Source organism: Perna viridis, chromosome 10 (assembly GCF_037379345.1).
Source record: "Perna viridis isolate PV_CMFRI_1.1 ecotype Kerala chromosome 10, ASM3737934v1, whole genome shotgun sequence".
Classification (NCBI taxonomy): Eukaryota; Metazoa; Mollusca; class Bivalvia; order Mytilida; family Mytilidae; genus Perna; species Perna viridis.
In genome coordinates, this window is record NC_142454.1 from 28052705 (window position 1) to 28078846 (window position 26142).

The 26142-nt window shown below is 31.3% G+C and overlaps 2 protein-coding genes and 2 long non-coding RNA genes across 11 annotated transcripts in view; 2 read left to right on the top strand and 2 right to left on the bottom strand.

The window, feature by feature from the left end:
* The window catches only part of LOC148605234 (P-selectin-like), a 38819-nt gene extending 28249 nt beyond the window's left edge, over window positions 1–10570 (bottom strand). For 4 of the 7 annotated variants that reach the window (XM_088548020.1, XM_088548019.1, XM_088548021.1 and 1 more), the window contains exon 1: window positions 959–1104. In XM_088548020.1, coding sequence (XP_088404146.1) covers window positions 959–1049 — 91 coding nt within the window. In that variant the 5' untranslated portion in view covers window positions 1050–1104. Of the gene's footprint in view, window positions 1–958; window positions 1105–2328; window positions 2488–9408; window positions 9607–10357 lie in introns of those variants that run through there. The other 3 variants (XM_088548024.1, XM_088548018.1, XM_088548023.1) reach the window with 3 other exon arrangements.
* LOC148605233 (putative apolipoprotein(a)-like protein 2) overlaps window positions 1–19933 on the bottom strand; it is a 68033-nt gene extending 48100 nt beyond the window's left edge. The window contains exons 1-3 of one of the 2 annotated variants that reach the window (XR_015915801.1): window positions 19759–19933; window positions 13091–13496; window positions 11639–11903 (exon numbers count right to left, since the gene is read on the bottom strand). Coding sequence is in view for 1 of the 2 variants with exons in the window: in XM_088548028.1 (XP_088404154.1) it covers window positions 19759–19816 (58 nt within the window). In the remaining variant the exon portion in view is untranslated. Of the gene's footprint in view, window positions 1–11638; window positions 11904–13090; window positions 13497–19758 lie in introns of those variants that run through there. The other variant, XM_088548028.1, reaches the window with a different exon arrangement.
* LOC148605235 (uncharacterized) lies at window positions 6293–11488 on the top strand. The gene is made up of 3 exons (XR_015915805.1): window positions 6293–7546; window positions 9183–9621; window positions 11269–11488. It is a non-coding gene; the product is annotated as an uncharacterized LOC148605235 (long non-coding RNA).
* A 136-nt stretch (window positions 19934–20069) lies between the features above and the next one.
* Window positions 20070–25224, top strand: LOC148605236 (uncharacterized). The gene is made up of 4 exons (XR_015915802.1): window positions 20070–20565; window positions 20808–20943; window positions 22835–23954; window positions 24252–25224. It is a non-coding gene; the product is annotated as an uncharacterized LOC148605236 (long non-coding RNA).
* Window positions 25225–26142: the final 918 nt, after the last annotated feature.

The window sequence follows — 26142 nt, forward strand, 5'->3', positions numbered from 1 at the left end:
AAAATATTAAGACTGGCAATATTTTTATCCGGCTGGTAGTTGCGACACTCATATTTCAGTCAAAAATCTTCAAAATGATACATTTGGCACAGTGTATGTGTGCGAACACTTTAAATATACATTTAAATGTATCTATTTGTCTAAAAGTATTGTAAAAATGTTAAAATTTACTATATCATCATTACGTTGATGGATGTGATTCTATATTTCAGACCAAATTCTTGAAAATGATATTACATTTTTTTTTTCTGAAAATGGAATGATTGCAAATACCTGAAATTACCTTAATGTTGTTATATTATTGTTTGAAATGTTAAAATTGTCAAAAAAAGTATCATTTGTGTGGCTTTGACACATCGATTTCAGTTCAATTTCTCAAAAAACTGACGTATTTCTGAAGACTGTACTGATGTGAACAATTTTAATTTCAATAGTGGTTTAAAATTCTTGTTTAAAAAATTAAAAAATGGCAATATTATTATGTTTTTTTTTAATATCTCATCTCATGAGTACTACAAACCTTTTTTAACTTCCATGTAGATATTTCAGACTTCACGCAGCACGTTTTGAAAAAAAACAGGAATTTTCATTGACCTACCATTTAAATTTGAATCTACAAATTTGTCATCTTCCTATTGCACTTTTGACCTTTATGTGGTCCGACCAAGGTTTGATTCATCGATCACGTGACTCATTTTTATTGCACATTTTGACATTTTGTTGATCATATTATGTTTGGGAATTTTAATTTTATCCCCTTGTATACTTAAAATATGATCATCGACGAAAGTTCACGTATTAAGATGAGTTTTGACAATTGATGACATTTCTTCTTATCACAACCGCGTTTTTCTTTTTTTTATATATATATAATACTTAATACTTGACTTTTGAGCAAATTAAGATCGTTGTATATAATCAATTTAATATACAAAACATGTTAAATCAAAATACTTACGCACACATACTGGCTGTGTTGCATTCCAATGACCTTTAAACGTTTGATGCGCATCTACCGTGCATCTTATTGCTGTGGGGCCATGAATCATGTATCCATTTTTACATTTAAATGTTACCACTGAGTTATACTGATATCCTGTGAGGATTGATTTCCTCGTTTGTCTACCCCGGACTTGACATTTTATGGGGAACTATGTTTCTAGAAAAGCAGAGGACGCTTACCCTACCGGTGCATCTGGTCCATGCTCTCAGTTTTTAGTTGAGTCCGAGTTGCTCATTTACTTTTGTTACTTTGTATGTATAATTTTAGTTACTTTATGTTCTTTGCTGTGTATGTCTGTTTTCCATGTCTGTTTTTTTTCCCTGTATTACATTCTTTTGATTACCGCTATAACCTTGGTTCCCTTGATTACTCTTTCAATGTCATTTGTCTAGAAGCAAATAAATGGAATTTGATTTGTTTAGATATTCACTATTTAGATATACAGATGAAACATTTGAAGACCCTTTTATTCCTGATGTAAACATAAGGATCGTATTTCCCTAAGTTGAATGAACTCAGCATGGAAGTTATTTTTTATTCTTAATAATGATGCTGCATACAATATTGTTATTATTTGATGAATATTGTATATTGCAATTCTACAAAAAGAGAAATTACGAATTAAAAATTGTTAAAAATCGTAGGCATAACACTTTTCTAAAACTCTTTTTAACGCCACATTTTATAATGTATTGGTTATATAGATCTTTTGGAATTATCACGCAGGACTTTTCGGTTTTAAGTGAAGTTCGTCCATATGTCTTTAAGTGTCACTTGACATGCTTACTGTCGATTCTTAATATAGACAAAAAATAAATGAAGTAATTTTGATCGCTTGTTTTCTTATATCATAACTTTTACTGAAACATATTTATGATGTGGTAGAAATAAGAGAGGTTTAAAGTGATCCGTAAATTCCATCATACTTTTCCCGGAAGTACTTTAACTAACCTGCGTAGTTATTGTATATTTGACTCGACTTTTTACTACCAAGTAAAACACCTTTCATTAGAAGACATTAAACATACAATTTAATTGTATAACGTATTACATTACACTATTTCCATTAATGACTGATCTGACTTTTTTATATTAAAATGTTTTTTATTTAGTAACGTTCGAAAATGCAAGAAGATTATAGGACTTACTATTATTTATATTTTTATTTATATTGATATGTCTGTACATGTGTCTTCTATCAACCTGCTAGTGATGCAATACAGTTAATGACAGTGTTGTATAAGCACTAGATGAAAGTACATTATCTGTTTCAAATTGTTCACTCATAATAAGCGTAATCGTTTCATACTATATTCAGATCTTACCTTCAGCTGCTGTGAGTAATCCAGCATTCAATATAAAAATCAAAAAATGTATTAGCATTGTTATTCCATCAAATCAGTTCGTGTAAGACCCCACATTTATCTAGAAAATTATACAAGGAAGTTTAGGCATTTGTTTTTGTAGATAACACCCAATTCGTCAGTAAATATTGAATTCAAGATAACACTGTTTAAATAAGGTACATGTACATACGACCAAATAGATTTCAGTACAAATTGGAAATGAAATGAAATTCATTTAAAGAAAGAAAGAAATACCTGAATAAAGAAAACAAAATAAAATAAAAAAAAAAACAAAACAAAAAAAAAACAGTAAGACAATATAACTCAAATACAATATATTTCACAAAGTCAGCGTGACCTATTATTTTGCCTTAAGTATTTTCCTGTTGGGTTTACTTGACAATAAGTGATCGATTTACCTTTTTTATTTAAGAGAATTTTTGCGATATTATAAACGTCGTAGTTGTCAAATTTAATGTATACACAAATCAGTTATGATCTATGGTGATTGTGGTTACATGTACAACCATAACACGAGAATTGTGTTACATAAAACGCATAAAGGAAGTGTCATCAACATGCTATACTCAACGGGAAGGATGTATGATACATGCACACAATACAAAGATTGATGTTAAATCCTCAGTTTAAAAAATCAGGAGGAATTATAGTCAGGATAATTTTAAGATAAGTACATGATTGAAATGTTACCAAGACAGACCTAAACAGAAAATTCTTCTCTCTCATCGGAAGGTGTAGACATGAGAGAGTTTTACTCAATTAAGATAGTCAAATAAACATACCTTCATATCTTAAGTATATTTGAGTGCCCTTTTAGTGCCTAAGAGACTTAACACGACAGTTAAATTTCAATGATACAAAATATGTCTAACTATTAAACAGATAGATTAAAGTATTTGTGTTCGGTTAATTTTTCATTTACATGTGTATATATATATAATTAGGAATGGGAATTGCATATCAATTGTAAAAGTAGACAATTATTCTCATGTGAAATGTTGTGCATGTAAACGTCAAATTTAGTAATTACAGTAAGTCACTTAACAATCTAAGATGCACCATCTGATGGAGGTATTCAGGAAAAAGACACGTTTCAGTTTTCAGGGAATTTACCTTAAGTGCTGAAAATATGTTGATGGGAGGGAAAAGAACAACTTGAATTTGGAAAGCAGGACCGATTAGAACAAAATTATTCCGTGTACAATCGATACAGACTACAAAACTTGTAATATATAGCTCGTATCGTGTCTTCCTTGTCTTGAACAAATACATTCATAGGTATTAGAAAAACGCAAACGAATGTCTATAAAGACTCTTGGTTGAGTAACTTTTTACTTATAAAAACTTCAATTTTTCGATATATTTTTTTTCGTCCCCTTAGCGGTTTAGAGTCGTAACACAACAGTTTTTATTTATTGATGCATTGTTTATATACCTATTCAACATACAGATTACTGTAGTTGTGTTGGGTAAATTTCTTATGTCATTGTGTATAAAGATAATGAGGAATGGGAATTGCATATCAATAGTGTAATTAGGTATATATTTCATGTGGACTTTGTGCAAGTAAACATCATATCATATTTATAATTAGTCACTTTACAATATGAGATGCATCCCAAAATGAAGAAATGCAGGAAAAAGACAAGTGATAAGGAAAATTATCTTAAGTGCTGTAATATGTTGGTAGGATGGTAAGCAAACGCTTTGATTAGGAATCAGGCCGGTTTAATAAACAAGTTGTTTCGTGTACAATCCATAACAGACTAAGAAAACCTGTAATAGATGGCTCGTAGCATTTCTTACTTGTCTTAAATAACTTAATTTCAAACTTATTAGAAAGAAAAGGCAAACGAGTGTTTATAAAGACGGCTGGTGGAACAACTTTATTGTGGCATGTGTCAATATATCAGTCTTAACCAGAAACACAGTAAATAGTCATTTGCATCACTTAAAAAATATTCATTTTTTTTTCATTCGATTTACACAAAATAAAAAAGTCACTAGCTTTTCTGCGAGAAAATTGTTCCCAGAATTTTGGAAATGATGAGAAATATTTTGTATTTACATTCACATTGCTAAATAAAAAAATACATCAAATAACTAGTTGAAAAAAAAGTTTATGCTACGACTTTGTAGTCCATTTTTTTCGTTCGCATTATTTCGGTTATTGTTTGCTTTGTGTTGCTTGGTATTAGTCCCTGGATTGTGTGCCTTCGATTTAAGTTCGAAACTTGGACCCTTGGTTACTCTTTTTGCACGCCTTAACAGTAATACTGATCGGCGTAGTCAGTGTGTAAATGTGATTAATGCATATTATTACATGTATATTAAATGCTGAATTGTGTTATTGACCACACAACAGTACTTATGTAGTAGACATTACGTATGTGTAACGGGACATCAAGACACAAAAATCAATCTGTTTTTGATATGTCTCAGGAAGTCAATACTTCTGACATATAACCCATTGAAGGAGTTATAAACTGTACTTGTGTCAGAAAATCTTCCCATTATATGGTACATGGGGAATGGGGGAATATTTTAATTAGCGATGGGATTTTGAAAGGGGATGATGGAAAAATATATTTTGAAGTATATATGGATATGAAAAATTTATTTTAATTAATCAAAGATAATAGTTAAAATGTTGAACATTTTTTTTTACTTCACAATACATTTTCATGCTCCAAAAAGAAAAACAAACAAACAACAAACAACAAAAAAGCAACATATTCTACAAATATTTAGATTGATTTCAACAATTAAAAATTTAATTTAATACCGACATGAACTCAAACACATTAACACACAATTGACTATATAAGTCATTCAAACTGTTTGCACGTCCAATGGTAAGGTTTCTTTTAACATTAAATCACATTCATATATCAAATGTAATGATAATCACCTCCTGTTTATTTTTTTTTAAAGTGCTGTTTAATTAAACAAAGTAATAGAAATATCCATTTGGTAGCCCCTGTCTAATGGTATACTTGGATTGTGAATGATAGAAGAGTGGTATGATATTTCGTTACGACCAACTTGTTGAATATAAACTGTATGTATATTTCACTAATAAATACATCCTTTTCCTTGTTATGGATGATGCATACAATTTAAGAAAATGGTTGCAAAATATGAAAATACACATAATGTTCTATGGCAACATTTAGTGTTGAATTTGCTTAAGTAACAAATATCATCATATAACATATTTTTGTTCATAACCAGTTCAACTTTGCTTTAGAGAAATATCAGTCTACTCTTCAATATCCATTTCATGTATTAAGTGAAGGGATAATGCATGTAACAAAAGCAATATAAAAAAGAGCGATTTATCAATCTAGTTTTACACTAATTAAAATATTTTGCCATTTTTTTTTAACAATCATAAATAGTTCGTTGTTGCATTGCGTGCTTTTCAGTGCTGATTCTTTATCCTTCTGCTACATTTGACTTTTCTCGGTGATCTTAACGAACACCTATCGTTTTTTCCCATAATTCATGCTCCCGGATATGTGCTTTCCTGCTCTTCTTAAATCATACCAAAACTTCATATGACAAACGCAACGCCAATTAGACTTAGACGTTACCCGATTGGCAGAAAAAAAAGAACCATTAAGGTTTGAACGTTTGGATGCATTTAATGTTAGTGAAGCTCATAAGAGGCCTGATAATATGTAATCTGTCATCCTGCCCTGGAATGCAGAGAATAAACAGATATGTAACGAAAATAATGCCTGTATTACATAATTGATTTGTGATATTTTAATGAAATATGTTATATACAGATAAAGCATTACTATTTTTATAATAAGCAATAGTGTATACATATTCAGGACGAAAAATTGATAAATGCTATGACGTAAAATTAACAGCTGTCAGTCCGGGAAACATGAGGGTAAGAACAGATATTAGATTTATTTGTCTTTGTTTTCCAAAAAATGTTCGTCATTTTCATATCAAAGATCAATACTTTCTTAAAGTTGAATGTTGGTTTTTGTTAACATGCAACAGTTATAGCGAAAAATACGTATAAAACATTGAAGTTCTTTGAAAAAGGGAGATAACTTTGTATGCACAATATGTTGCTTTTTTAAGAGAACATTCAAATCGTTTTCAGAGCCATCCACTGACGCTTTTACTATTTCCCATACATATAACAGAAACATTACTTTGAACAAATAAATCAGTTGGATGAAATTTACTATATCATAGGATTCATTTGATTTTCACATGGATAGCATCTTAAATTATTTGTCATTAGTTCTTTGTTTGCTGCAGTCCGTTGTCTATTATAACAGACGAACGAGGGATGTTGATTATAGTATACAATCATCTCTTTAACAACTTTTATGTGTTGCCAATTTCTGTACAGTATCATTTTAACTCAGTTAAGACGTCTTCAGTATTTAGGGATGACATAGAACTTATGAATAAAATGAAACAGTAAGTCATTTTGCAGTAAATAATGACGACCTTAAGGTTGTAGACCTTTGGTAAGGGAGGTAACCAACATAGAAATATTCGCAGTCAGTAGAATGTTTGAATGGCTCCTGATATTCAAGCTTCTTAGTGAAACTGATAATTTCAAGCAAATGTTCAACTTCTAGAACAAACATGTCAGCCTCCAGCTCATTTGGGAACTAAGAAATTGAAACATTGACTAAATGTTTCCAGTTTGTCAAACGATTCGGATTTATAAAAAAATGGATATTTTTAGTACTTTTAGTTTATAATCTGCACGGTGAAATTTCTTAAAAAACACGTCAGAAGATGTACTTCTTGTACAGTTAGTTTAATTCAATGTACCAATGTAAATGAAGATTGAAATATGGGAAAATATTGGGGTTATCCAAGGCCAACTACCTTACTGTGCCAAGTAAATTATTCGTGAAGGGGGATACAGCCAGACCCCATTATGTATGATTTTTATTGCGATCCAGGAAGCAAAAAGTACTCATCTCATAATTTGTTGTTTTTATTTTCGTGTGTACATGCATAACTGATAATTATACATGTTGGTTAATACTTGAAGATGTGTGTACACTATTATGATAAACTTGTCAATAAAAAGAAATGATACAGCATGTGCATTAATAACAATATTTAAACAGTTTCTCACAGTTTAGAACTGTTCTATGACAGCGAATCCTGACAGGATCGAAGAGAGGTTAGAAGTGATCACAACTGTATATGATTTTGAAATGCAATGCTTTTAATAAATAAGGTCATTTATATATGACGGTTCATTAGGTATACATTTACAACACTTAGTGAAAGGTCGATTAATATTTAACACAAAATATCCTTTGTAATAATGATGAAACATTTTTATTCCTTTAGTGGTTTACATGTTCTTATAGCACTCTTGAATTCAGATTATAGTACGTGAAAGATATAAATGTATAGAATAAACAAAACCGACGTAATTAAACGCAATGAATAAATTTATTTGGAAATTGAGAGTTTAATAAACATCTCGTCGCGATAAGGCTTGATTGCTGTGGTTGTAAGCGCGGCTGAATTATTTTTATCGTTGCAGGGTGTCGGCTAGCGACTTCCATAATCTGCAAACGTGTTTCGCAGATTGATATTTTTTGATGTCTTAAACAAAACTGCAAAACATTATACAATACGGATATGATTAATTGGTGTTTACGAGGGATTTTAATTCTACGATTTTTCTTTTCTTTTTTTTTTTTTTTTTTTTGAATTAGGTAAAAACTTTTATGGATATATTTCAGTCAGATATTTAGAATGCAAGTTAACTATAAACAGAATTTGGAGGTAGTTCAGCACACAGTGGCACCTGCAAGTTTTTTTTTTCTACAATTACCCGATAAATTGACCATATGTATTCAAAATCATCAGTATAAAAATTTTTAAAGTCGGAGGGATATTGAATACACTAAACATGGATAAAAATCTAACAACATTTATTTTTATAAGTAAATGTAAATAATAATTAGAATCAAAACGAAATAAATTATTTTGATATATCTTCTTTAAATACATATAATATTCAGAATCAAAATGAACTGTTACATTTATAAAAAAAATCTAAAAAAGGCATATAATTAAAGAATATTGTCAAAGGGGGACAATTCATGTTCACGATTTTAAGGCTTTACAAGTCTAGACGCGATCTTATAACATCTTAACACAGAATTTTCATACAATCTCAAATGATCCAACAAAGTCTGAACTAGTCTGAACAGACAACAAAACAGCTGGTCTTACATGTGTCGAACTGAAGACAATCTTGTAGTCTTAAACAGTCTTAACATTTCGAACTGAAATCGATCTTACTTTTTTACATAGTCTTGAAATTTTTTGTGTTTGTTAAGATTGTTCAGTATAATTTGAGACGATCTAAGATTGTGTTAAGATCGAAATTTTTGTTTTAGACCTAAACTCAGTACTAGTGTAATTCATTACAGTTAGAATAAATATTTAAATATAAATATTTTTTTTAATATTTTAGACAGTAGTAAAGATATCCTTTATTAAAATTATTTTTTTAAATAGTTTTTTACTTTGGATAAATTTTCTATGAATTTTAAATTGAATTTCAGTTGTTTGTTTATATTATTTACATACTATTGTTTATATTGTGTGATATTTTTTATGTATGCAAAACGCTTAGAGTAGTTATATTAATATATAATACGCTATACAAATATTATAAAAAATAGTAGTAATAATATTAATAATAATGTCCTCAAAACAATCTTTGTTAGGGTAGCTGGCATATCTAATTGTGTTATGTTGCTGCATGATAGTAACGTCTGATACATCTTTTACAGTTAAAAAAGATATATGTAGCAACATATATGTATGCACAAACAATCGATCCGACCTACAGAGAACAGTATATTGTGTCAGAGACGACGGAAGACAAGTCAAGTAAATCATAACAATGGTATAATACAGTGTTTAACAAATAACTGTTAATACAATAAAAGAGGATTTTTCTTATGATACTATGGTTAAGCAATGATGATGAACTAAAAATGCAAAAATATAACTCACCCACACACTTTGGTTGCGTCGCATTCCAGTGACCTGTGATAGTTTCCTCTGAATCCCGCATACAACTAATAACCGTTGGACCTTGAATCTTGTATCCAATCTTACATTTGAAAACCACCACTGAGCCATTTAGATATCCTGACAGTTGCGTTGGTGTGATCAACCGATCAGAAGAAACCAAATCTGGACAGAGGATGGCTAGAAAAAAATGAGGTGTGTAACAATTAAATACTTCAAACTTATTGATTGTTATTGTTTTCAATGCAGTATTCTGTCATCACTTCAATGGATATAATGACTAGAAAATACATAAATGTCAAAATAATATGGATTTTCGAATGATCATATGATAACGACAACTGCTGTACATATTTAATGCTACTTCTATCCTACCAGGAAATCTCGTGCTGCTCATGTTCGATATATTTGAATGGTTTATTGTAATGGGTGGACACTTAATACCTAGGTAAACAAACCAAACTAAAAACAAAGAAACGGAAAAAAAAACATAAAAAATAAAACAAAACAAACAAACAAACAAACAAAAAACAAACAAACAAAAAGGACTATAATTAAAAATAAATATAATAAGCTTTGTCTAAAGTATTTGTACCTGCATGATAGGTGTTTTTTTCTGCTTTTCTAAAAAGAATGGCATCCAATAAAACGGAAATATTTTTGTAGAAGAGATTTACACAACTATTTGCATACTTCATAATTGTTTTTAGAGAATTTCAATTTCATATGTAAGGATATAAGGTAAATAAAGCATTTGCTTAATGATGCTTTTGTGTAAGATGTTTGTCAGGAAGATTTTTAATTTCAGGAAGCCAAATTATTTTTGTTTTCATCTATAGAATTTAAGGAAGTTAATGTTCTGTGATTTATATAGCACTGATCGAATTTCATTTGTAATTAAGTGCAAAAAGATGAATTTTATAACACTTACCCACACATTCTGGTTGTGTTGCGTTCCAATGACCTATGATTGTACTTTGCGAATTCACAATACACTTTATAGCTGAAGGGCCATGAATCATGTATCCATTCTTACATCTAAAGTGTACCACTGAGTTATACTGATGTCCTGTAAGGATTGACGGTTCAATCAACATATTAGACCCAATTAAGTCTGGGCATATGGTAGCTTGGAAAAAAAATAAATGCGTCAATTAAGGTTTGAGGTTTGAATATGTCCTTTATGAAAGAAAAATGTCGGCTAAAAATGAATAGAATGTAAAGGACAAACAGTCCCACAATCGCTGGTTATGTTTTTAATACACAATGCATTGAACAAAGTATTTTTTACATTTTTTTTTCTTTTAATTAATGGGTTTTCATTTTTTTCTAATATAATTTTGTGTTGTTGTATAATAGTTTCAGGACGGCATAAAAACGGATAACATTATTCAACGATCATATTTTGATTATTAATATTATACGGTCTGAAATATAAGGATTAACATTGTGATAGACGTACGGACATGTTGAAGTTATTCACTCACTTCCTTCATGAATAATGATAAAAACATACCTGGATGTGTAAATTGATTTACAAACTAAAAAGAACCTTCTTAACTTCAAATAATATTTATGACCGACAAAAAGGTGAAATAATGTGAAAAGGTAACAAAGTGTATGTATTTATAAAAAAAAACTTACATCTGATATCACCTACAAAAGATACAAATACCTTCATAAAATACTGATTGATTTGACGCAAAAACTAATTAATGAATTATGGTGGCGACTTGAGTACTTACACATTTTTTTAACAGCATTAAACTGCTCTATAATTTTATATTTCGTGGAACTTTAGCATGACAAATATGGTTATACGAATATATGTTATCCTTACAGCTCTGGTGTAATGTATGAGATATCAATGACACTCTAAACACAAGAACAAGTCAAGAGGTGATGTGTGCATGGTTACATATTAAAGATAATTGACCGTGTTGCAAACCCTAGCACACGTTTCGTATTCAGGAAATGTTATGGGTGTAGTGGCCTTTCGAAATCGTTACAATGAGATTATCATCAATAAAAGATAGTTGTCAAGAAATAGAAAAAAAAAATACAGTGGGAAAATCGGACTGCATGCCTGAGAAGTTAATTAACATTGTACGTGCGAGCAAATTAAATGAATTCCTTAGTCACGTCTTCGTACAAATTGTCATTTATGTTCTTGATTGTCATTAGTTTTACATTAACATTAATATTCAAGAACTGATATGCAATAATAAAAACCTTACCGCATAAAGAAACATTACATATCTCCAGTCGTTTTTTTGCACTAATTGTGTAGCACCATGGTATAGTTTGTGTGTATCCATGTGGTGTTCTGCAGTAGTTTAATGTCTCCCCATGAAAACGCGGTGGAGTTCCGTCAATTGGAGGATCATATTTCCACGGCCGACAATGGTAACCAGATATTGTGACGTTCAATGTTCCGTTGTAGTTTTGGTCATTTCTGTTCCTTATACAATCTTTGTCTATCATTACGAGAGGAAAAGAGCTTAGATTAATTGATACCATATATCTATATTTTACGCCAAAGTACATTTTTAAAGAGGCAATCTGTTATTTTTTTTCCACGGCAGGTGTACCTAGTTTGCAAACGTTTTATTAGTACTAACGAATGCAGCTTAACACAGGGTTGAAATCATTGAACAAATATAGTTGTATTGCATGTTCAAAAAGCTTTATCTACTTGAGTTGATAAAACTACTAAGATATGCACCTTTATTGAAGTGCTTAAACAAAAAAAAATTGATATTGTATAGTTTAAAAACAGTTTCGTTGAATTGTTTACGCAAAAAAATTTCCCCGTGTTGCTCTCTGTTTACATTTTTATTTATATAACATTTTTCTTATCACTTGAAATAAGTTTTTTTTTTCATGTAATTAAAACGGATTTGAATTGTATTTGTCTATTACATTAGAGATTGTTGAAATGTCTTTAAATAATCTAAACTATATAATACGGTTTCGATGTTTCGATAACTCATGTCTTAAGCTTCTTTCAGTTGACCGTAAATGTAGCTTTCGATCCACTGTCTGTTTATTCTTGTTATAAATACAGGAGGAATTCACTCTGTTTTTTTCTGTGGTATTTTTGTTACGTCTACTAATCTTTGCTGAATTTATTTGAATTATGCAAACAATTATATCAATCAAATGCCATCAAATATTAGGAATTTGAGGATTTAAAAACACTTACATCATTTAAGTTTAGATAATTTGGTTTTATCTTTTTATTGAAAGGAAATTTAGTTTAATAAAATATAATAAGGGGATCTAATAAGATCTAGTCAATAAGTGCAATTAACACTGTTTCTCTTTCTACCTTGTCATTATCAATTGTGTTTTCTTTAATTTGAACTTTAATTTTGAAATGTCAATGCTTTCTAACGATCTTAAACACACGGATTTTTTTTAATACCTGTTCTCTGTTTGTATAATATTTTCATACGCAGACAAAATGACACAATCAATAACCCATCAATGCAAAAATATTTTTTTTAGAAAGAAAAAAAACTATTTTCACACACACACACACACACACACACACACACACACACACACACACACAGTAGGTGGAACACTAACATTATATACACATAATTTATGTGGGAGTGAATAATAGCATGTGTGTTCAAAATAAATAATATATACTCACTACAGATTGGAATAAAACAGTGTTCCCAATAAAGGATATCCGTCGACATAACACCAAGGTCCATGATAAGAATCTGCGTCAATCTTTGGTGCACGACAATAGTTGGTTAGCCCATAGTTAGAAAAAAAATGAGCCATTCCACATTTTACACGTTTTGCCAGTGACAGTTGTATGCACTGTTCCATTGTAGTTTCCTCTCCAGTCATTTGGATATGATTCAACACAGTCTTGGTTTTCTTTAACAGTTAGCAAATGCAGAATATTTTGTTTTTTTTTTCGATTTTTAATACATTCTGTCTCTATTTACATTTTTGTATACATATACCATGTAAATTGAAGGCCAACTACTGTCTTTTGCGAGATTTTTGTCTCGTTTCACTTTCCATTGTCTTTCTGTTTTCCATATCTACCAATTAAGGTATCTTTACTTATTGTAGTATCTAATTTTGATAAGTTTTAATATGCTTTGTATACAGTCTACTAAACAGTTCAATTTCATTTGTCTAGAAGCACATAAATGGAATTTGATTTGTTTAGATATTCACTATTCAGATATACAGATTAAATATTTATAAACCACTTAATTCCTGATGTAAACATAAAGACCGTATTTCCCTAAGTTGAATGAACTCGGCATGGAAGTTGTTTTTTATTCTTAATAATAATGCTGCAAACAATATCGTTATTATTTGAGGAATATTGTATATTACAATTCTACTAAATTAAGTTACGAATTCACCAATATTCAAGCTGACTAAATTTTCAGAGGCTGATATGAGGAACTTACATAAACGGCTTCACAAATCGAGCCTAGATTAATTAAAGTTCCTCATACAAAATACATGTACTGTATTCCCAGACATCAAATCACCCTATAAATATTGATTTATGTCCTTTTCAAATCATTGTTCACTACACTTTTTATTATTACTCACTAGTGCGTTGAGTATTATAACATTCTACCTACAAATGTTTGTAACAAAGTTTATGAATTTTTTTTTGATTAGTTAGCCTGAAGTGCTTGATAAATATATGCCAATGTGGGATCTTCCGGATCTGTTCAAAAGTTCAAAGTTTTGATTTTTCTACACTAAACACAGCACTTTCACAAAATCTCATATGCACGAATTATTGGATCAAATATGTCCTTTCATAAATCGAGATTTGAATACATTTGTTCAAATTCTTAAAGATCATTTTAAGTAACGAAAAACATAAACACTGCGTTAATTAGACATCGTTTCAGCAATCGAATTCTTGTTAAGCAACACTTTCGGTTGCTAATGCAATACCAGTTATCTTCCAGTAATTTGACCATGTATTGCGGACCTATTTCTCTATTGTTGCGGAGATAAATTTACAGCTTAAATAAATGAAGACCATTCCAAACAACATTTTGTAAAACTAATTGACAACGCCTTCAGATATTTAGACGATATTTTGGCTCCTACATGTATCCACGGCGACTTCATTTTTTATATTAAAGATCAGATTAGAGATCCATAGTTAAAGACAACTATTGAACAAACTTTATTATAAAGATGATGACCTTTCATTTAGAATTGTTAACTTCCCTTTTATCTTTGGTAATATCCCTTCAGCACCTACGTATGGATTTTACATATCACAACTCATACGTTAGACAAGAGCTTGCCGTAACAACACGGGCTTTTTGTATCGCGCTAGACATCTTACAGTTAGGCTTCTTAAACAGGATTATGTTACTACAAGATTGAAGTCATTACTACAGAGGTTTCATGGTCATCACTATGATAAATCAGATTGTTACGGTGTATCCATCCGCTCCATGGAATTTGATTTGTTCAACGTGTCGTGGTTTTCTTTCCCTCTTAAGTCAACCCTGGGCCTGAATCTTTATGAGCAACTCAAAAGGGGTTTCTAGGAAAGCAGAGGACGCCTACCCTACCGGTTCACCTGGTTCATACTCCCAGTTGTTAGTGGAGTCCGAGTTGCTCATTCACTTTTGTTACTTGTATTCATTATTTTGTTGTGTTTACCTATTTCCGTGTCTGGTCTTTGTCCTTGGATTATTATTTTTTTTTTATTTTCGATAGAATCTCGGTTCCCTTGATTACCCTTTTAACATATCTAAGCAGTTTGTTTTCTAATTTATGACACATATAGGTGATTACTGATAAACAACCATTCGATCGTGATCATATCAAAACCATTGAAGCAACGGAATATAGAGTTGTAACAATTTAATAATTATCATCCATAAGGAGATGAAACTACTTCTGTTGCAATTTGAATTTATTTTCTGAATCAAAGTTAATGAGTTATTTGAGTATACAAAAACTAGAGTTCACCCCGTTTTACTAATGAAATAAACGGAATTATGTCTTAACCCTTGATGTTTTACGGGGGATAAGAAGAAATCAAAAGCTGGCATGGATAAAAATATGCATAAAGGAATGGTCAATTTGTAACATGTTATTATATAATTCATCATCACCTGAAAGATTACGCATAAAATCCCTAAAACAGCTAACACTTTTTCTTTTTACAATGAAGTTTTGAATCTGAATATTTGTCAAAACAAGACACTTCAATTTTTCTTCATATCAACGTAAGTAAATAAATGAACACTTGTTAACCAAGGCAATACTAAGGCAAAACGAGGTGTGGTATACTTGTAAATGTAAAAAAACATGGTGTAAACTTTCATGTATTGCATATGATTATAAATAACATGAATAAATCTATATAAACAAGTGATTTTTTTTTTAATTACAATACTTATATCGGGTAAACTTCCTAGTCTCTGTTATATAAAAAATAGAAATATGGAGATGGGGAATGTTGATGGGGATATGTCAATTGTCTACAAAAGATTGGGACCATGAATTGGGATGATGTTGAAATTAGCTTTAAAGGTACTGAGTTATATGAAATATACATTGTTTCCATCATATCTAATTAAAAATAATGCTGAAGAATTCAAAATTGTAAAACCCAATTATTAACGTAAATATTTCATAAAAATGCTGTCGGGATTCTATTGGAGAAGGGACTCTTGTTGGGGTCGGGGTGAAGACTTCCCTTCTGGTTATGACCAGGGGAGAATCGGAATTCTAAAATAGGCAGTGTTAAATTGTTTACATGGAAAATTCATACCAATCAAGAGTTGAAATGAACTGGTGTCTTTGTCATATACCATAAATTTCCCCATTCCTCATTATAAATTCAAAATAATGTTAAAGGGTGTGTCAATGTAAAAACCAGCCATTCGGTGGCACACTACAAGTTTTGTTTTCAAAACATTTTTACCTATATCATATCACAGATGCACCCTTTCTCAGAATCACTTTTGAATAACATATTGTAAATCGAAATATTTACGTATAAATGGCTATGTAATTTTGTGGGAAAAAAACAAGTCAAAGGATTATATAATGCAGGAATGATTAATCGAAAGTTTTCATGTAGATCAAACCAGGTTTGCCCGATAAAATTTGCCTGTGCTAATTGTTTGATCATTATGGATTAAGTACTCGTTTAGTTATCGTTTGAATAAGTATATGAGTTCATCTTTTTCAATTTCGTCAATAGTCTGTATCACTGAATACCACTTGTTGCATGTTGCTGTTATTAACTGGAACGATTAAAGAGACAAAAATAAATAAAAAAAAGCACCAACATTCATTTAAAAGAGGGATATAACGAGTTGATGTACTATGTTGTTTTTTTAAATCGTTTTCTCAGCAATCAATTGTCCACGTAAAACAGATTGTACACATTATATGATGTAAACAATTCATTGGAACGAAAAATAAAGTACAAGAAAGTTTACCACTTGCTTCCCATATCATAGGATCTGTCTGAATTTTACAATGGTGAGACTCCAAATTTCGCAAGAAAAAATATGATATGCTTTTATCAAATGTTTCCCTTATCAAGTGGTAATAAAAAGTTGAATCTGTATATTCCCTCTTGTCGTGAAAGAAAGGGCACGTAACATCTTACGCTATACAGTGAAACCAGTCTAAACTGAAACCTGAAGTCTGAATACATGTCTATACTAGTTTTAGTATCTTTATATCGATTTCAATGTATTTTGGAACCATGCGAACTGAACACGTGTCTCATTCGAATCTTTTTTTATAGTCAGGCAGGTTTCACTTTAAATTACCTTGCCTATCGACATTTTCATAAATATTTGCAATATTGGTATTTAAAATAAATATCGATTTCCTACCAAGGAACATCTATGAAAGATTAAGAGACATTTTTTAGTGACTTCAATGTAAAAAAAGTATGAACATTTAAAAAGGTAGATGCATTTGATATATTTATCAATTTGTGATGATAATGTAAGTATGCAGGGTAGTTAAGGTACTTTCGTTGAGTTTCAATGAAATTTCATGTACATCTTAAAGTACAAAAAAGGTTTGTTATACATGTATGTGTTGCATGAGCATGTACTAGCAAACTAATTTGCTGTTTGCAGTATATGATCATGTACAGTATATAGGTAGCTCTTAATAGAAATATTTTAACAAATACGTACATATGAATATGAATACATTTGCATTTTTTGGTAGATTGAAATTCAGCTATGTAAAAAAAAAAAAAACATCCAACCCATGAATTATATTTCTTATAGTTACTTTTTTCATGAATTCAGGTAGCGGTGAGTAGCTGTCAGATCTAGTACCAAACCTTTATCATAATGTTGGATCATAAAAAAAATTATGTCGTTTTACGACGAAGCTTATCAATAACCATACAGGGTATCTAAGTTTATTGAGAGAGAACACAATAATCAATACACCAGTTTAATGATTATCATTTATTCACAGTTAGATTTTCCTACATGTGTCATATAATTCGAGGCATGTTTAGGTGACACAAGCTCTATCATTTTATCAATTTAGATTGAAAATCAGAAATAATAAAGCAATCACCAGAACCTGAAGATATGTAAAGCATGTTAGCACATGAAATTATCTCATACACCCCTGCAAGAAAATAGATCCCTATATTAAAAAAAAATCAAACAAGATTCCGCATTTTTTACCCGAATAAAAAAAAAATAACATAACAGAAAACCTGTTAATCTGAATAACAGGGGGCGGATTCAGGCGGGGCGTGCCGGGCATGCGCCTCTCCCATAAAATTTGCAAAGCATGGGTTGTCAAGGGTAGATTTTGGCTGCTTTAGATTAAAACTTAATATTTCGATAATTTTACCACAACAGATATCCACACTGGACCCACTCTATCCGCCAATGAAATAGAATATTATTTGGTTTGAATTAATAAGAGTTTAATAAAAAGCACTTGATGTATAACCTCTTATCAGTACCAGTTGCTCATTTCTAATTAAATGTATTTGAGTTGATCTTACCAATTTCGTCAAAAGTTTTGTATTATTGATTGCCACTTGTTACATTTTACACTCTTTGAGTAAAATAAAATCCTGAATCTCAAAGTTGAATGTTGCTTTTATTAACTGGAACGATTTAAGAGACAAAATGAATAAGAAAAGCATCAACAGTCATTTAAAAGAGGGAAAAAAACTCTTTTTTTAACAATAGTTGATTTGTGTTGGTTTTTTTTAATCGTTTTCTTAGCAATCAATTGTCCACTTAAAACAGACTGTACACAACATAAGCTATATATGACGTAAACAATTCATTGGAACGAAAAATGAAGTCCAAGAAAGTTTACCCCTTGCTTCCCATATCATATGATCTGCCTGAATTTTACTAAAGAGAGAGACTCCAATTTTCGCAGAAAATATATGATATACTTTTATCAAATGTCTCCTTTACAAGTGTTAATATAAAATTGAATCTGTATATCCCCTCTCGTCGTGAAAGGAATGGCACATAACATCATATATTATACAGTTACGCCAGTCTAAACTGAAACCCGAATAGTCTGAATACATGTCTATACTAGACAGTTGTTAGTTTCTTTATATCGATTGCAATGTATTTCGGAACCATGCGAACTGAACACGTATCTCATTCGAATCATTTTTTAAATGCCAAAAGGGGATCTGTGTAGACAGGCAGGTTTCCCTCTATATTACCTTATCGTGGGTCATCGATTATCTATCTATATTTTCATAAATGTTTGCAATACTCGTTTTTCAAGTAAATATCGACTTTCTAAAAAGGACAATTGATGAAAGTTGAAGACTTGTTGAAAAAGTCAAATCGCAATTTTGTGACTACAATGTACAAAAGTACATTGATCAAATTTGTGGTGTTAATGTAAGTAGTTGTTGTATATTTGCGATATGTACAATATAGTCTGTACTAATACAAGATAAAACTCGACTTTATACAACCAGGAAAAACACCTTTCATAAAAAGACATAAACATACAATTTAATCTTATAACTTATTACATTACACTATTTCCATGAATGACTGACCTCACTTTTTTATATCAGGATGTATTTTTTTAAAAACGTTCGAAAATGTAAGAAGATGATGGTTATATGAGTTTAGAATTATTAGTTATATTTTGTGTTTGTCTTGATACGCCTTTATATGTATCTTCCATCGTCCCGCTTGTGATGACATGCATTACAATTAATGACACTATTGTATAAGCACATGTGGAAGTATATCATCTATTAAATTGTTTACGCATAATAAACGCAATAAGTTTCATACTGTATTCAAATCTTACCTTGAGCTGCTATGAGTATTCCAGTATTAAATATCAAAATCACAAAATTTGTTAGCATTGTTATTTCATGAAGTCATTTCGTTTAAGACCCTAGGTTTATCTAAAAAGGCTAAACAAGGAAGTGGACGCATTTCAGATATTTGTTTTTGTAGATAACACCCAACTCTTCAGTAAAGATTTCAAGTTTACACTGTTTAAGATATCTGATACATACACATAAGACCAAAGGGATTTCGGAGGGTGTGAATTGAGACAATATACCTCAGTTACCTCAAACACAATATGTTTCACAAAGTCAACGTGGTTGATCATGTTTGCGTTGTTAAGTATTTCTCCTGTTTGGTCTACTTGATACTAATTGATTTATTTATTTTTGCTATTAAAGAAAATTTGTACGATATTGATACAGGGAAGATATGTAAACGTATAACAATGACAAATTCCCAATGATGTTAGAACTGTCAAATTTTTTGTCGTTCCCTCCGCGGGACTCGAACTCGTACCGCTGTGATATCTATGGCAACACCGGCTGCACAAAGTCCAGCGCCCTAGACAACTCGGGCAGCTAGGCTATATAAAAATAGAGCTTTTGCTGGCCGGGTCATTCCATCTGGTAGAATTAATCTAGGGCTCTAACTTAGTCCACGATGTATGGTAGTACGGGACAGTTCATCTATGTGTTATTATGTAGGATAGAGGATCAAATTAATGATGCATGTCACAACAAATCAATATTCTTCAAACGTCTAAGAATGTGACGACTCTATTCGCTACACTGCTCCATCGGATCAAATTGATACAGGGAAGGTAACGTAAAATTATAGAAGGGTCTGCAAAATTCCCAACGATGTTAGAACTGTGAAATCTGTGATTGTCATTGGCAGCGAAATTCGTATATTGATCTGATTGAAATAACTTTTTTTCAAACAATTAAAAGCAATAATGATTATTTACATTTTATATCGCTTTTATTGAACTACTCTTTTGTCATATATAAATACAGTAGAGGTCTTAGTAGTTTGTAATAACAGTCTTTCTAAATATTTCAGGAATGGATGTGACAATACTGGTCTGTACTGTGTAATGTCAGGTGTTATAGAGAAAATGAGGATAGATCAGGATGTTGACATACAACACACCATCAAACAGATGAGAAATAGAAGACCTCAAATTATATCTAACTATGTAAGTGCATAGACAATTTATACAAACCTATACATGTGGCAATATTCAACTCAGTTAAATTCCCGACTTAAGAATATTATACATCGTTCTTGTTTTCTCAAAAAAGATGGTATACAACGATACAAATATATAGTTCCTGGCAGAGATTCCTCATACTTTGAAAGAAATAATTCCAAATCATCTTCCAAATATACAGAAGAAGATGTTTACAAAATGCAGGAACTTTTAATCGACAACATATTTGCCCAATGTGCTGGACGCATTTTTCAACTAACCGTCGGAATTCCAATGGGAATAAATTGTGCTCCCTTGTTGACCTATTCCTTCACTCTTATGAGGCTGATCTGATTCGGAAGACAAATATCGTTTAGCTAGATCCTTTAATCTCAGTTTCAGCTATAAAGATGACGTATTATCTTTCAACAATCCTTACTTTGGGGATTTGATATGTCACATCTACCCCAAAGAACTTGAGATAAAGGATACTATATCAGCCTCACATCTTGACCTACACTTAGAAATCGACGGAAGAGGAAAACTGATGATTCACTTTACGACAAACGTGATGATTTTTCATTCAGCTTTCCTTTCATCTGTGGCAACATCCCTTTAGCACATGCGTATGGTGTGTTCATTACACAACCCATACGTTATGCCAGAACTTGCCGACTCTACGCAGACCATTTGTATCGCGCTGGAAGTCTAACGAATAGGCTTGTGGAACAGGGTTATATTGCTTTTGTTTGTTTGTTTGTTTGTTGGGGTTTAACGCCCGAGCAGCAATATTTCAGCTATATTCAAGCGATGAACATGCAGTGGATAATAAAATGAACATGAAATGATGATGAATTGAAAAATGGGACGGGACACATAGACAATGGGGTCGAGAAATTTTGATTGCCGCTGGAAATAAGGAGAGGTGGGTAGGGTCGGGCAATTAAGCATCCTGTGGCGAAGCCCTATGGTTCCTATTCCGGACGAATACCACAGTAGGGTTTTTAACGAGCGAGGAACGTTGCATCTTTCCCAACACGGTGCACCACTCTGGTTTGCGGTCAGGTTTTCCGTATTTTAGCCTGACAACCCCAGCATGTAACACGCCAGGGGTACCCCATTCCACCACCTGGGGCACACAACCCAGTAATTCTATGGGCAGAACACCCTAGCCCTGGCTAGGGTTCTGAACACTATTTAGTCGCCTTTTACGACAAGCTTAGCGCTGCTGTGTTTATTTTTTAGTTTTTGGTTCCTCTTTCGACTATCCCAACTTGACTTTTTATGAGCAACTCGGCGGGTGTTTCTAGAAAAGCAGAGGACGTTTATCCTACTGGTGCACCTGGTTCAGTTTTTAATGGAGTCCCAGTTGTGTTCTTTGTTATGTATGTCTGTTTTCCATGTCTGGTCTTTGTCCCTGGATTACATCCTTTTTGATAACCGCTAAAACCTTGGTTTCCTTGATTATTCTTTCCTATAATTGAGATGAATTGTGGACTGATATGGAGACGGACGAAAGGACATAGAAACAAATAACATTATACTGCTGACTTGAAGCAACTATTTTAGATGCTGCGCCGCTTTACTATGTGATCGTACGTGTAAAAAGTATGTCCTCTATTTTAATCATATCCTGCACATACTTTTAAAGTCCTTTTCTACATTTCTATTGGCAACAATATCATAGCGACAAAAAATGGGATAGGCATTTCAAAAACATCAAAATCTAAGTATGTGCCACAAACGTGAAAACAGGTTATAATGACATTTGTTGCCATAAACAAGTAAGTCTTTTGGTTAATATACATGTTAATTGTTAAACGTCAAATGTTTATAATAATAAGCTTATATTATTTTTGTTAACTACAATGTCTTATTTTTCATTATTTTTTATTAGAAAACTGCTAACTGAACTTGGCGAAGGTCTCGAACTGTTTCAGAAAATCAATGACGGCTTCAGACAGGAAACAGTATTGTTACTACAAAGGAATGAATATATTAGCAGAACATGTTTCTGTATAAAGGAATAGTTTTAAGTTTAACTCTATCTAAATTAGCATAATATTTCGTTTTAATTTGTGAAGAACAATAAAGTCATAAGAAACGAAACCCAGCACATTTTTATGTGAATGCAATTATGTAAAAAAAAAAGCCAAATACGATATGAACAGTTCATTTATTCTTTGGCAACAAAATGGGTCATGTCAGGAATTGGGTACCTTGAAATAATGAAGAGGTTGATAAATATAAAAGAAACCAATCATATATATTGCTAATTATATCGATTCACTGTCCGTGCCTTAAAGGAGAAACCTTTCGTCAGCATAATTAAAATCAAATATATAGGAATATCTTAATCCAACACTTGATTGTAAACAAGAAGTATTCAAAACCTAAACTATCGAAATAGGAAGCTAAATCAATCACCCAGGGGTTCTATGTTGTTCAAAGGAAGGAATGAAGCCACGGTGTTTTAGGTATTTTTTTAATGTGTTATACTACAAACTTGGCTATCAAGAAATAAGGATAGTAAATTAGAAACAGTGAATAATCAAAGTATAATCACTCGCACAAAGAGCGCATTAAGATTTAACTTGTCGCTCGTTGAATCTAAGCCTTCGTTTGCAGTCCTGATAATACTGTGGTTATTCACTGTTTCCAATTTACTATCGTATTTCTGATGTTGCTGATTTAATATAATTTGTTTTTTTTTATATTTTCATCTACACTATGCAAAACAGAAAATAAAATATACGTTTGTCTTTTTAAATTTCGTAAGTGTGCTTTAAAATTGAAGTTCAGTCCCAAACACACATTGAATTCCTGTTAACTTACATACAATGTACAAGTAGGAGCTCTTCTTTACTTTACCTTCCATGTGCCTCTTCTTTGACAGTTATAAAGGAGAACAGATCTCTGATGTTGTCCGGTACGGTTCTTTTGTTATTCCAAAACATTTGCTGGAAAAGGGTCACATTGTTCTGTTCCTTAAACAGTATCAAAGTCTGGATTTAAAGGTAAATTTTTATTGTTCAGTTTTCTTTAAAACAGAGCAAATATGTACACGTGCCTTCATTTCTGGTGCAAATAATATGTGAAGAGGCCAACAAACTTGTATGTTGAACCTTATCATACTGGGAAAACAAGCATTACCGAAATTGTTTACCTTCACTGTTTTAACATTATCCCCGAGCACCTTGTAAACATTTCATTCTTAAAAATTGGTATGGAAGTATCTTAATGTGACTCTGTTTTTTTTCGGACAAAAGGGTCATATACTTTCATTACAATGCATGAATATTTGTCATTTTCAGAACATTGAATTCAGTATTAAAAGACAACAACTTTTGGTGTTAAAACCAAAACTATTTATTACCTCCTGAAACAAGTGGTTCGAAAAATCAAAAGCAGAAAAGAGAAAACTTTGCATTCTAAAACAATGTTTGGAGATTCACGAAGTAAAACACTAAAATGCTGCCTCGGATTTTGATACGTTCTACATTGGAAATTGCCGTAAGAAAAACGATTACTAGAACGAGACTCATATACCCTATTCAGTCGACACTACATAGGAAAATGCAGCCTCATTGTCGAGCATCATTCATTTGTATTGCAGGCAAAGTTTCATTGCTATTCTAGTACAAATAATGAAATTGCTCACATCCGATTCATTAGAAGACGAGCAGATTCATACTGTTTGAAATTTATTCTATATATTAACTAATATGTTACATATACAGCACTTGTAGCTTAAATTAAAAACCTCACCTGTTGGAAGAAACAATAACAAACTTAAATATTATGATTCACTGCATTTCTAAATATATTCGTTATTGAAAAAAAGAATGATATCATTTCAATTATAAATCAAATACCTTAATATCATCAGAAAATTAAAAAAAGGTGTTATTATCACTGAAATTATAGGTTATATTATATTGCTATTACAGATAAGCTACAAATTACAAGCCAATCGCACTGTATATGCAAAGTGTTAACAAGCATCACGAGAGTAGATAACTCCATACATTTAATTTGTAATATCAAAAATTAAAACCGAATTAAATGTATGAAGAATATGACCACAAAAAAAAAACAAAAAAAAAAAAAAAAACAAAACAAAAAACAAAACAAAACAAAACAAAACAAAAACAAACAAAAACAAAAACAAAAACAAAACAAAACAGAGCATAGAAATTGGTAGTTTATTTCTTATAAAAAGTCTTTATGACTTGTCACAAAATACCAAACATAACATTTCATGAAAAATATAAATGGGGCGTTGCAGGGGACACATTGACATAAAATAAAATATAATGTACATACAATTGTTTAATATACCACGTAGAATCGACTATGTAATATATTATCTAACATTATGAATTGTTTATTTTATTAACAGTATAAACTCAATTCAAAGATAGAACAGTGTGCTAAATATTCACATTCTGTAATTTACTCCTCTCGTACAATATTAAAGTTGTCTTCAAATATTGTAACTGTAAATAAATTTCATTTTTCATGTCCACTTTCTTGTACCCTGAGATGAAGGGTTTTCCTGTTAAAGGGACCCAGATTCGTTTTCACTCTGGTTGTATAAGTAAATAGCTGCACTAAGTGCAAAATTACCCTCACATTCTGGTTGTGTTACATTCCAATGACCTTTAATCGAGTGATGTGCATCCACCGTACACATTATAGCTGAAGGACCTTTGATTTTGTATCCTTTCGTACATCTAAATGTCACCACTGAGCCGTACTGACACCCTGTCAGAATTGATGGTTCAGTCAATAGATAAGATCCGACCAAGACTGGATATAGGGTAGCTTGAAAAGTTGAAAAGATGTGCTATACTATTAAATTCTACCTCTATCGGAATTTTACAGTGTGATTTTCTCTGTTTATATCCGTTCTCCATAAACATTTAATTAAAATTATAAAAGGGAAAATTAGCTTTCTGATAAGCATCTAATATACTTGATTTATAGTGGTCAAAACTAAACTGTTTTTACAGCAGCATTTGTATCAATATTCCTAAAATTGTTTTGTCTTATCATTATTTATCAATTCATCAGATATATATAGTTCATATCGTCGTAAACTTACTTCTGATGTCACCTACAAAAGAAACGTTAACTCAGTTAAAACTTCCCTTAATGCAATTTTACTAAAAAAAGTTTTAGTTTTAGTATGCCGAATTTGAT